The 14,653-nt window shown below is 35.2% G+C and overlaps 1 protein-coding gene across 1 annotated transcript; it reads left to right on the top strand.

Moving 5' to 3' along the window:
• Positions 1–2: 2 nt before the first annotated feature.
• LOC144442288 (transmembrane protein 255B-like) lies at positions 3–14,273 on the top strand. The gene is made up of 8 exons (XM_078131595.1): positions 3–97; positions 3,559–3,650; positions 4,523–4,662; positions 8,011–8,163; positions 8,995–9,176; positions 9,950–10,106; positions 10,573–10,605; positions 12,798–14,273. Exons 2-8 carry the CDS (start codon positions 3,599–3,601, stop codon positions 13,095–13,097), a joined length of 1,017 nt encoding a protein of 338 aa, XP_077987721.1. The 5' UTR covers positions 3–97; positions 3,559–3,598; the 3' UTR covers positions 13,098–14,273.
• Positions 14,274–14,653: the final 380 nt, after the last annotated feature.

The raw sequence follows: 14,653 nt of genomic DNA, 5'->3' as shown, positions 1-14,653 counted from the left end.
AGTCGGCCATATTTCAAAGATGGAGAGGGCTGTAAATGATCGTGAGAAAATACACCGGTCGAGTCCATTTTCATCAAAGAAAGTGTAAATCATCAAGGTGAGACCCCGCTTCAAATATATATGACTATAGCGATTCCATCTTTGCAAGAGTTTGAGTATAAAAACATTGCGAATAAACCAGTTTTCTGTTCAGAACACGGAATGTTGGTAAGTCATTAGACATTACGCATCGTTGTAAACAAAACACCTGTAAGCAAAGTGCAAGCCGTCAGGTCTCCGAAGTTGATCTCTGATGTGAATACTTCTAAGTTAAAAAATAAAAATTCAATACATCTCTCATGCAACCAAATATCAGGGTTTGAGTAACGGTAATTTTAGATAACGTTTTTTCATACACTGTGACGTCTTGGTCTCGACTACGTCAAACTAGATGTGTGTCATCAGTTATTCGCCTTCAAACTCAGTGCAATATTCATGATATTTCTATCCGATATATTTAATTCGTGTATAGAGTCGTTTGTAGATAATTGTATTAAACTCATTTTCAAACTGTTTTATCTATGCTGTTTGCATAAGAAAACTGGTTCATGATAAATGTATGATCATGTATACTAATTATTATACTTGAAATATAAGGCCAGCCAGTCCTGTCAGACGTAAAATTTGGTAATAATTATAATTATCCAAGTGGCTTTTCACCTGGAAATTTCAAATTGTTTTATTTACAGTGTACATGAGAAATCTTCTTCATAAGTACATTGGCCATTTCTCCAGTTTATGATTTTCTTTTTTGTATTTAATAACGTTTTATTGGGCTTTATTACAAATATACAACTCTTTTCATAAATAGAAATTTTACATTTTGTTTTCAGAAACTTTTCTTAAGTTATCAATTTCAAAAATTGTCCCCATTTCTTAATATGTGGATTTAATTCACTTTCTCTAACCACAATGTGTGAAACTCTACACTCTGAATATTGTGGTTTTTGGTATGCCATCAAATCTGGTTTGTGAAATTCCAAATAAAAGGCAAATCATCCTAGGTAATGAAGAACTATAATTATAATTCATTATTAAATTTTGTTATTGTTGTTGCTAAGCATCATGTGTATGATATAGTTAGATGATGTATGGCAAAAAAAACAATTGTTTCTGGTCAGGACATTTTGTCTTAGTAAAGTAGTGCGACGACGCAAGTTTTTTTATTTTATTTATTCTGAACAAACCTGTCACTAAATCTACTATTTATGACAGTTACTGTTCTTTTTATTTAGTACTTTAGAGCAAGTGTGTATGTAGGGCAGATGTCATTTGCTTGTTCATGATTGGCTCTGCAGTTGTCTTCACTGAAGTAGGGAGGCTTATTTTTGTGTTTCCCCTGCATGTGCAGACTGCATGGGCTGGAAAAACATGGGGGGGGGGGGGAGACCGACACAAGGGTATTTAAATGATGCACACACTGACCAGAAACAGTCCTCTTTTTTTAGCCTACGTAATAACTACAATAATTGTAGCATTATTTATTGGTTGTGAGCTTTTTATCTCTCCAGGCATTGCATTCAAAAATAACATAATGATTTTCTAGTGATTTAGATAGTAATTTCCAGAACGATGAAAAAGCTCAATTACTGTAGCTATGAATAGTATGATGACGTATTCTAGTATTACAATTATTTCACATTGTTATTTGATATGGTTTTTCAATTGATATACATGTAACACAGTAAAGTCTTCATGTGAGAAAGTAGAAGATCAATTTTGCCTCTAGGTGATTTGCCATGAATTTGATGAACCAATTTCTCATATTACAGATTGATATACCTTACATGTATAATCTATGTCCTGGATTATTTGCCGTGTGTTATAGAACTCTTTTTATGTTATAATATATTCCTAATACGTCAGAGGCATTTGGCACAGGAGATTGAAAGAAGTGCACACATAAAAAAAATGGAGGATTTCGAAACATTTCGTGAACCACTACATATACACAACATAGTCTTAATGAGTGTGCCCTCTAATGATAGCCAAATTTTGTTGTTGCGAGTCAAAATGAGAAAAACTGGGATTTCTTGTGAGTCACCACATAGTAAGAGATAGGGGAGCACCAAGTTTTGGTGCGTCACTAGAAATTGTGTGCGTCAGTGGCACGTCAAATTGTCTTAGTGGGCACACTGGTCATAATAAATTTGAAAAAAATGATCATCTATTGCTCAAAATTTGATTTAATTTGACCAAATAAGCTGTCCACAGTGACTTCACTCTATCAAGTATCATTACCCAAAGTCTGGTACTGTTTTCGAAGGTCAGACATGCACAGTAGGGATTTATCTTGCACACCAGGCATACATCACATTTCAGGGTCTGACTCTAAGCCTTCATTTATAAAGTTGATCTTTAAGAGAAGAAGAAGAAAGGCTATTGCTGACAGTCGCAGACCTTTCACTCAAGCCTCTATTTTCTTAGCTTTGTGGTCATTTCATCACAACAAATTGTAGATATTATGAAGTAATTATTCATTTTCATTGGTTTTATCATGTTATTAATTTTTATAAAGTCTGTAAAAGAATTGAAAATAATCCATAACCATGACTTAGTCTTCAGTGAGAGAGAGAGAGAGACTCAGAGAGAGAGAGAGAGAGAGAGAGAGAGAGAGAGAGAGAGAGAGAGAGAGAGAGAGAGAGAGAGAGAGAGAGAGAGAGAGAGAGAGAGAGAGAGAGAGAGAGAGAGAGAGAGAGAGAGAGAGAGAGAGAGAGAGAGAGAGAGAGAGAGAGAGAGAGAGAGAGAGAGAGAGAGAGAGAGAGAGAGAGAGACTTTGTACAGCAGTGGAATGCATTTTAAAATCTTGTTTATTACAAAATAAGATTATTGAAAGATTTGTGAAAAAGAAAATGAATACGCTGGAACTTTTATTGATAGAGAGGGGTGATAACAGTATTTTTCAAATTGACGGCTGCTGTTTTTTGTACCATTAAGGGTCAAGCGCTATGAATAAAAAGATGTATAAGATTTAATATGTAAATGCAGTGGTATACCAGTCTGTAATGTAAGAGTTGTGTCAGTGATTACTGATTACATGTTAAAGGGGTAATCTTTATTCATCCAAATAAATTCGTAAATTTGTTGAATGGTTGCCATGGAGCAGTGCCCTAGTGTTGAAGAAGGAGGAGGAAACTAGAATACCTGGGGCAAACCTGCATTGTTCGGCTGGTCAAACTGAGCATCACCCTACTTACATACAGACCTGGTTAGTTTTCTAATCAAAGCCAGCCGGCGCTGGTGTGTTTGAAACCAAACTGTAGTGATAAAAGGTGTATGAGCAAACTGCTCAACCATTGACAAACCTACAGTAAAAAGTGAAACATAAATAACTTTATCTGAAAAATGATGACAAATACAAGTTCTAGACCATGTCCCTTCAACACTGAACCCATGAGGTCTGTCAGCCCTAACTGGACTTCTAAGGAGACAAGTTTATAATATAAGTTCAAAGAAATATCCATAATGGACAAAGATTATTATTTCAGATGATTACCTATAACCAATTTTGTATTTCAGAGTCTTCCTGTTTTATAATTAGAATAATTATTTGATCACAATGCCAAGACAAAGAGCTATTCAGACCAATGTGGTACAAAGACACTGTAAAGGTAAACAACTCAACATTGCTGTTCCCTTATCATTTTAGTCCACAATATCAAACTTCAAACTTACCTACTCATTTTCTTGTCACATCTTTCCATATTTCATTTAGTTAATGTTATGATATGGTTCTCAATTAGATGTTATTCCTCAATATTTGTTTTTGGTCATCCAAGGAAAATATGAGTGACCTAAGGGGCCTTGTCACTATGAGTTACTAGACTCATAGTAACAAAACCACTTAGGTCACAAGTATTTTCATATAGGGGAGTAGTATAATTATACCTTCTGAAGCATATTCATAATTTACAAAAGTTTGAGGTAAATAATGGTTATTTGGAACATTTCAACTTGTGTATTACAAGCACCACAGAATCAGTGTCGTAGACATGGGTTGTCGTGACATAGAACAACCAGGTTATACATGTAAAACCCATATTTTTGTTTGAACGTGTTCTACCCAGCTTGTGTATGGTTTAAAGGTGGCTTGTTACACCTATGGTATGTTATTCTAGTAACTATCACAGTGATCAAAGGAGGAGGTGGGTATGTGGGCAGTGGCTATGTAGCTCATCAAATAACAGATTCTTTTAACCTGACAATTCATCTTGTTATGGTTTACACCCATCAGCTCCAAAACCTAGATCAAAAACTGCTTCTTACTTTGATGCAGTTAAACTATACTCTGATACTTATACGACTTACGTTTTATTACATAAGAGAAGAAGAATTAGTTTATATGAATGTGATGTCTTTTTATCAGCACAAATTTGTCTATAACGCACCATTGTTTTAGGTTAACATTTATGAATGTTGATGTCTCTTTTATCAGCTTTACCATCATAACTCACTGTTGTGTTGTTTTTCATTCTTTTATTAGCATATGAACAAAAACAACGCAATGCAATGATAGCATGTGTTTGCCAAATTGTGATTTCACTGATTTCATTAGCATTTGGCATAAGTATCTATGTCACCGTTGAAAACATTCGACTTGGTGCCTTTTGGCCAGCGATAGGAGTAAGTATTCCTCTGTAACTTTTGGCATATTTACATTATTTTGCTTAAGACTAATTGGAGTAATGTACATAGCAATTTTGCATACATTTTGTACATTATTTACAGTGGTAAGCAAACTATAAAGGTATAACACATTGAATATCAATATTTCAATAATTTATAATGGTAACTTTTATATGTTGTCTATTATTCATTCTTCCAGGGTCTTTGTCAGAATTTGTCAGATGCTTTAAAATTAAATATAAGTGCACAATTATGAATGTGTTCTACTTCATAAAATTATGAAGCAGCAAAGCAAATAATCTAGAACATATTTTTAGTGCTAATCATAATGAATGTCATGATAATAGTACTCTGCATTGATTTTATTAGCCATGGTACAGAAACATAGTGTTACAACGATAACAGTTATAACTCCCTATAGCCATGGTACAGACACACAGTGTTATAATGATAACAGTCATAACTCCCTATAGCCATGGTACAGACACATAGTGTTATAATGATAACAGTCATAACTCCCTATAGCCATGGTACAGACACATAGTGTTATAATGATAACAGTCATAACTCCCTATAGCCATGGTACAGACACATAGTGTTATAATGATAACAGTTATAACTCCCTATAGCCATGGTACAGACACATAGTGTTATAATGATAACAGTTATAACTCCCTATAGCCATGGTACAGACACATAGTGTTATAATGATAACAGTTATAACTCCCTATAGCCATGGTACAGACACATAGTGTTCTAATGATAACAGTCATAACTCCCTATAGCCATGGTACAGACACATAGTGTTATAATGATAACAGTTATAACTCCCTATAGCCATGGTACAGACACATAGTGTTATAATGATAACAGTTATAACTCCCTATAGCCATGGTACAGACACATAGTGTTATAATGATAACAGTCATAACTCCCTATAGCCATGGTACAGACACATAGTGTTATAACGATAACAGTTATAACTCCCTATAGCCATGGTACAGACACATAGTGTTATAATGATAACAGTCATAACTCCCTATAGCCATGGTACAGACACACAGTGTTATAACGATAACAGTCATAACTCCCTATAGCCATGGTACAGACACATAGTGTTATAATGATAACAGTCATAACTCCCTATAGCCATGGTACAGACACATAGTGTTATAATGATAACAGTTATAACTCCCTATAGCCATGGTACAGACACATAGTGTTATAACGATAACAGTTATAACTCCCTATAGCCATGGTACAGACACATAGTGTTATAACGATAACAGTCATAACTCCCTATAGCCATGGTACAGACACACAGTGTTATAATGATAACAGTCATAACTCCCTATAGCCATGGTACAGACACATAGTGTTATAACGATAACAGTCATAACTCCCTATAGCCATGGTACAGACACATAGTGTTATAACGATAACAGTCATAACTCCCTATAGCCATGGTACAGACACATAGTGTTATAACGATAACAGTCATAACTCCCTATAGCCATGGTACAGACACAGTGTTATAACGATAACAGTCATAACTCCCTATAGCCATGGTACAGACACATAGTGTTATAACGATAACAGTTATAACTCCCTATAGCCATGGTACAGACAGAGTGTTATAATGATAACAGTTATAACTCCCTATAGCCATGGTACAGACACATAGTGTTATAACGATAACAGTTATAACTCGCTATAGCCATGGTACAGACACATAGTGTTATAATGATAACAGTTATAACTCCCTATAGCCATGGTACAGACACATAGTGTTATAACGATAACAGTCATAACTCCCTATAGCCATGGTACAGACAGAGTGTTATAATGATAACAGTTATAACTCCCTATAGCCATGGTACAGACACATAATGTTCTAATGATAACAGTCATAACTCCCTATAGCCATGGTACAGACACATAGTGTTATAATGATAACAGTCATAACTCCCTATAGCCATGGTACAGACAGAGTGTTATAATGATAACAGTCATAACTCCCTATAGCCATGGTACAGACACACAGTGTTATAATGATAACAGTTATAACTCCCTATAGCCATGGTACAGACACATAGTGTTATAATGATAACAGTCATAACTCCCTATAGCCATGGTACAGACACATAGTGTTATAATGATAACAGTCATAACTCCCTATAGCCATGTTACAGACACATAGTGTTATAATGATAACAGTCATAACTCGCTATAGCCATGGTACAGACATAGTGTTATAACGATAACAGTCATAACTCCCTATAGCCATGTTACAGACACATAATGTTATAACGATAACAGTCATAACTCCCTATAGCCATGTTACAGACACATAGTGTTCTAATGATAACAGTCATAACTCGCTATAGCCATGCTACAGACACATAGTGTTCTAATGATAACAGTTATAACTCCCTATAGCCATGGTACAGACACACAGTGTTATAATGATAACAGTCATAACTCCCTATAGACATGGTACAGACACATAGTGTTATAATGATAACAGTCATAACTCCCTATAGCCATGGTACAGACACATAGTGTTATAACGATAACAGTCATAACTCCCTATAGCCATGGTACAGACACACAGTGTTATAATGATAACAGTCATAACTCCCTATAGCCATGGTACAGACACATAGTGTTATAATGATAACAGTCATAACTCCCTATAGCCATGGTACAGACACATAGTGTTATAATGATAACAGTCATAACTCCCTATAGCCATGGTACAGACACATAGTGTTATAACGATAACAGTCATAACTCCCTATAGCCATGGTACAGACATAGTGTTACAACGATAACAGTCATAACTCCCTATAGCCATGGTACAGACACATAGTGTTATAATGGGAACATTTATAACTCCCTATAGCCATGGTACAGACATAGTGTTCTAATGATAACAGTTATAACTCCCTATAGCCATGTTACAGACACATAGTGTTATAATGGGAACAGTCATAAATTCCCTTGAGAGTATACAATCTATTGTAGCACCTGTAAGCACATAGGATACCACCCTTCACATACTAACCTCTATCCTACCAGTTCCCCATCTATACAGCTGGGTTGACTTGGGCACAAGGGTGCTTCAGATTTTGCCCAAGGACTTTAATTATTCAGAAACAAATGGCAGGTGTGAGGCTCAAACCAGTAACTTTTAGATTCTGAGCTTGCCACTCTAACCATTTGACTATCATGACTCTATAAACATCATGACTCTATAAGGTAAACAAGTAGCTCTAATTTGAAATATTGAGATATGAGGGTAAGTAGTCCCACCAGCTAACACTGTCACTCTATCACTTGTAGTTTATTATAGGAGCTGCCTTGTGTATGGCTGGTGTCTATCTCAAAGGAGCTGGAAAATCATGGATGGTAGCAGGAGTAGTCTTCATTTGTTTTGGTATCGCCATGGCATTCATTGGTGCAATAGTTGATGGTGTAGGAGCAGGATTGGTTGCTGTAAGTAGAATATGGACCAATCACAGTTGTTAAGATTTTGTCTTGCGATGTTGATTATCCAATCAGAGTTTTCGTATAATTTATTCAGTTATTTACATATAGAATAGTTTTCAAAATCTAAGATGGCACTTCATATTGAAAGGTATATAAATGTAACGAAATAGCAGAAAGTTCTGTACTTGTACATTAAAAAGATTCAAACAATCAAAATGTTAACTTTTGCATTATGAAATATCATGCATATAATTTCATACTTTACATTGTGATTTCAAATTAGTCTAGTTACTATACGATATGAGTTATAATTACTATGATCATCTCCACTCACTACGTCTAGTCAAAGTTGTTACTCCAGCACAGAAATTTGTGCTACCCCACTCCAGCACAGAATTCTGTGCTACCCCTACAGTGTTCATATAAACATGATGATGTCATCGTGTCCACACATGATTTTAGTCAAAACAGCTGTACATGTACTAATTGAATATTAATGAGCAATTGTCTGAAGGAAGTAAACCAATTACAACTACCTGTCAATTTGTGATGGATTACTAATGACATGCGCTGTTTACCCTTTGCCCTGCATGGGGTTTAGCCAGATTAACGGTAAAATATTCAACTTGACTAGATCATGTAGTGAATGGAGATGATCGTAGTAATCATAACTCGTATTGTATTGGAACTAGAGTAATTTCAAATATACGTAGAATTAACCAAACATTTTTTTAGGGAGGACTATGCTTCCACACATTTGGTGTGTATATAAACTTGGACATATACTATGTGTATTACCATTACTGTGTAACTCATTAAACTTTCCTATTTTGACAGAGGACAGACTTTAGTCAGTGTGTATATAAAAAATCTGGTGGTAATGTGAACTGTCCTGAAGGATCATCTGGTGGTTTCCTAGATCTATTTGGTACTGAAACGTGTTCATTGAAAGTGCCAGCTAAGACATGCTATTGTTGTTATTTATATGCAGAAAGAAATTGTGAAACTCTAAGTTTTAGGTAAGTTCACCAAATGTCTGCCACGATACAATTGCTGAGGTATAAATGAAAAAATACTGGTGTGTTTGCTTGAATGAAATGAGCTAAGGAAAGACTTCACGCAAAAAACTTATTAGGTAAAGACAACAAGATAACTGATACGAAAACAACACTGAGTGCCTATGACATACGTTGACTAGGTGCTTTTATCTGTTTGTCTGACTGTATAAAACACATGATCGATGAATCCATTTATTAAAGGGAAATACATGCAAGGCTGGTTTTATCTGTATTTCTTTATGCTTAAGAGACCCATAAAAGTCATTTTGACAAACCCTGCATTGCACAACCTCACTACTCAAGATTTCTAAAAAAAATTTTAGCAAACCTGGCTTAGAAGAGGCCTGCTAACTGTACACTGGAGCGAGGCATTGTGGGAAATAAACAAAGTTTGGAGCTAAAACACCTGTTGAAATAGTACCTTCAGCATTGTTTGGGTAGGGGTAAAATAAAGATAATATCAACCTTGCCTTTGTTCTTCTTTATTTTATGTACATTTTTATTTGTAAAGATTGGCTGTATACCTTTTGTTTTACATTGGTGATTTGTGTTTGTATGCGTGTCTTGTCTTTTATTACATTTGATGTTTGCCCGGTGCCAAGACAGATTTCCATGTTTTTATGGACAATAACGTATATCTTATCTAATCTAATCTAATCTAATCTAATCTAATCTAATCTAATCTAATCTAATATCCTACTGACAGGGTGATTCAAATCTTCTTACTTCAACAGTCTTTCAGCCCAACCTTACAAGTATGAAGGAGTCAAAGGATGCTGGGAAATTGAACACACATATAATAATTTATTATGGTCGTCTGTAGCCTGCAATGTGATTTCCTTCTTTGTTGGTGTAGTCTGTGCAGCTCTTGTCTGTGCTTTCAAATCAACGGTGAGTCAAATTAAACAATCTTAGCGTCAAAGCAAATCATTTTCAACCTATAGGGTAATACAATACAAGTAATACTAAACTTATTTCATCATAGACTTTCTACCCTATTCAACTAGCCTCTGTAGTAGGCTGTATGGTCGACCAGACAAGCAGTCTCACCACTCAGCCTGTGAATTCAGTATCTATTTCAGTATTTGTATGGATACTATGCGTAGAAGCTGATTGGTTGAATAACTTACTAGAACAGTATTTCATGAACCTTAGAATTGTAAATCTTACCAGGGTAATGAAATAATAATATAATATTACTGCCCCAATATGGGCAATTGATGTAAAAATACCTGCTCGACATGTGGAGGGTAGATAAAATCCTGTACTGAAAACACACACTGTAATATTTTTAATGCATGCTGAGTGAATATTTCTATTTTAACACCTTAAGACCATTGATGCTGTTTCTTTTCAGATTGAACCAGTTGTCGTAGCCCAACAGCAAATTGTAAGTTTTTCTTCCAGCAAACTGGAAATCAATTAGCTGGGCAGGCATAATCATAACATGCGATTAACCCCTACTGATAACATTTCATTTTACAGCTTACTAACCCTGTCACTTCAAATTTCATGTAATAGCCTTTAACACCAACAGCTATAATGAAGACTATTTATTGTAAATTAATTAAACTGTTAATAGATTCATCTCCACTCATTTCTTTTAAGTAAAATTAAAAATACAAATGCTTGTATACATAAACTTTTTGATTTCTTCCTCAGACACACTTGGCCTCTTGCTAGAGGCAAAAGCTTGGATATGACTTATGTCTGTAGATATGCTACACAGTTAATATAATTGTAGTTTCATTGCATATATCTGATAAATTCTTTGTTGAAGTAAGACCATGTTCACGTTGTGAACTCTTCTTCAGACACACTTACACTTAACCTTTCTAAAGGTGTATGCCTATGCCTGTAGATCACTGAAAATTTGTTGTATATTTAATATCATTATATTGTCATTGCATAAATTCTTAGTTGAAGCACGAAATTGTTGTTTATATTGTGAAATTTTCCTTGCAATGGTCATAGTGGAATAGTTGCTGACTTAACCCCTTCACCGCCAGTTTCCAGTATACTTGGAATGTGTAGGGTTGTGCAAAGCATACTAATATTTCAAACCTATGCAAACAGTTTCCTACAGATGCAATGATCAGAAACATCATGACAGTAAGATGTACCATGTACCATGCTAACTAATGCTAATATGTAATTTCTTTACCATAGTTATGTGTTCTTTGATGTACTCTTGCTAATAATAGTATTCTATTGTCAACAAATGCATAATATAACTTGCTCTATCAAACTGGTTTAAAGCATTTTCATATTAATCAACAGAATACATCTTTAGCATAATGATTGGTTTCCTTCTATTGGCAACAAATACAATAGACCTGTTGCGGGTTCCAAAATGCATTGCACATCTATCCATACAACGCCATGTATTGTGTATGCACTGAGGGGTTTGCACGTGCTACTCAGGGGGATGACTGTCACCTGACCGTACCCTGGGTTCACCTGTAAAATCCTTCTCTGTCATTGATGGCATTCAGTCTTTGTTATATAAAATCACTCATAATCAAAGAGGTCAACATGTCAAATGTTATTTCAAATGTAATAAAGACAAAAGAAGACTAACTGTAACACCATAAAAGCCGTCCTCGCGTGAAATGCATCTTGGAACCGGAAAATCAACTATTGGCTATTGGCTCTACTGAGATCTATCAAATACTGTAAAGCTAGATATTTTCACCGCTAGAAAACTTTACAATTTTTACAGTCTTCAATAATTCACAAAAACTAAAGTTTACAAATTTCTAAGCCATGTGGTTATGCATATTATAAAGAAGGCATTTTAGTCACTACTTATTTTACTGATTACCAGACTAGTACACTGTGTTCATGTACAAGAAGGCATTTTAGTCACTACTTATTTTCACATTTTTTTTCAAGTGAAATATGTGAAAGTAAAGTTTCCAGGTTTACAGTAATTTTGAAACACAGCTGTTATCATTACATACTACACCTTTAGTATACTAATTGGTTTCAATGACCACAATTTGTTACATGAAATTAGTTGGTTTTTTCCTGTCATGTGATAATTCATAAAACATTGCAATTGTAGCCAAATTCATAATCATGTATTTTACTAAGTTTATTTGGTCAATTTTTCACCGTAAAGTAAATACAATTGTTATAGTCTCTGTGTTTTACCTGAGTAGTCAATTTATATTTCAGGTAGAGAAAATGCCATTTTTTGAGATGTCAAATATATGGATTCAGATTCAGATACTTTATTGTCATATCTATAAGAACATTGGAATATGACTATTCAAGAGTGCTCCTAAAAAATGTAAAAGATAAAAAAAAAGGACAAATGGTCGGATCAATAACAACAGCTTAAATTAAAAATCAGGACTCATTTAAAAATCAAATTGCAGAGAGTAAAACCTTTTCCTAAAATGTTCTGAGGATGTCTTTATACGATACTACTATTACCGACATTATGAAAGTTGGTCATAAAATTTGTCAACCTTATGAATATTTATCCCAAAAGTCCAATGTTTTATGAGTGTCAGTTTTGTGTCATGTTTCACATTCCATGATAGGTAATACTAGTTCTATTTTCATCTTTCACAGGTTGGTCACACAGGCGGTATTGCAACAACTGTAATCACTCAAAATCAAGTTGCTGTTCCGGTTCCAGCTCCAGCACCAGTTGTTATCTACAACACAGCTCATCCTCAATATGTAGGGTTTTCCCCAGCAGCTACTGCCATAACACCACCCCCACAATATCAACCCAATCCTCCATATATGCAGGCGCCACCACCACATGGAATGCCAGCACCTCGTGCTGCAGCATATGCACAACCATCGGCACCACCATCAAATCAGATGCCGTATGGAGGAGAAAGACCACCACCCTATTCACTTTGAGACAAATCTCAATATTCTAAATATCAATTTCTTGGTGCAGCTGTGCCGCAGATGAAGCCCTGACTCTAGACTTGTAGTTCATTTGGGCTGTTACCCGCAATCTTTTGCTGAGAATAGTGCTAACAGTTTGTATTCAAACGTAAAATTAATTATAATTTCAAATAGTAACGGCTCAGCCCCACTTACATATGTTTAATTTGATCATGAAATCTATCCCTTTGTGATTGGCCGATTTACATACATCTATTCATGTGATCATTGGTTACATTCCACAGCTACACCATCTGAGTTTATTCTAATCATGTGATGATACCATTAACATCATCTGACTGGGGAAAATTAAAAATTTACACTTGTTTTCTTGCCAATATCAAAAACATTTTTCTAGCAAGATTTCTTTCTACTAGCCTAACTCAAGTTCAAGCCTAAAATCTAGGCTACACTGTATGGTAAACTAAGCAACTCTCAAACCAGTTGGTCAGGTGATGTTTTCCTTTTTTTTTAGATTTCCTATTTATACAATGCAGCTTAAATTGCCTTTTATAGACATGTAATATATATGTTTTAAAAATAGTTATTGGTTTTATTTACATTTTTTGCGTGGGCACAAGATTGTTTTTGTAACTATCATCCCCTATTTTTTTGTAACTAATACCTTCAAGAGATTTCTCGTCTTTCTGTTACTTTCGGAAAACATAGAATATTGAGAGTATTCATACTACATTGATATCAATATTCTTATTTGAAGGTTTTATATGGTCAAGTTTTATGAATGGGGTCTTCCAGTTTTTTCTATGTTTGTACAGACGATGGAATTCAATATTTTATTAATTCATATTCAGTAGAGGCTGATATGTTTGCCAATGTCTACATACACTCTAGAACAGTGTGTATGGATGTCAACATTCAAGTGATTACTGTGTGTGCCATCCCCTACATACACTCTCGAACAGTGTACATGGATATCAGCATTCAAGTGATTACTGTGTTTGCCATCCCCTACATACACTCTAGAACAGTGTACATGGATATCAGCATTCAAGTGATTACTGTGTTTGCCATCCCCTACATACACTCTAGAACAGTGTACATGGATATCAGCATTCAAGTGATTACTGTGTTTGCCATCCCCTACATACACTCTAGAACAGTGTACATGGATATCAGCATTCAAGTGATTACTGTGTTTGCCATCCCCTACATACACTCTAGAACAGTGTACATGGATATCAGCATTCAAGTGATTACTGTGTTTGCCATCCCCTACATACACTCTCGAACAGTGTACATGGATATCAGCATTCAAGTGATTACTGTGTTTGCCATCCCCTACATACACTCTCGAACAGTGTACATGGATATCAGCATTCAAGTGATTACTGTGTTTGCCATCCCCTACATACACTCTCGAACAGTGTACATGGATATCAGCATTCAAGTGATTACTGTGTTTGCCATCCCCTACATACACTCTAGAACAGTGTACATGGATATCAGCATTCAAGTGATTACTGTGTTTGCCATCCCCTACATACACTCTCGAACAGTGTACATGG

The sequence above is a fragment of the Glandiceps talaboti genome, chromosome 11, assembly GCF_964340395.1.
Source record: "Glandiceps talaboti chromosome 11, keGlaTala1.1, whole genome shotgun sequence".
Classification (NCBI taxonomy): Eukaryota; Metazoa; Hemichordata; class Enteropneusta; family Spengelidae; genus Glandiceps; species Glandiceps talaboti.
Note: the sequence above shows the minus strand (reverse complement) of the source record. Positions and strands in the feature narration are given on the sequence as shown.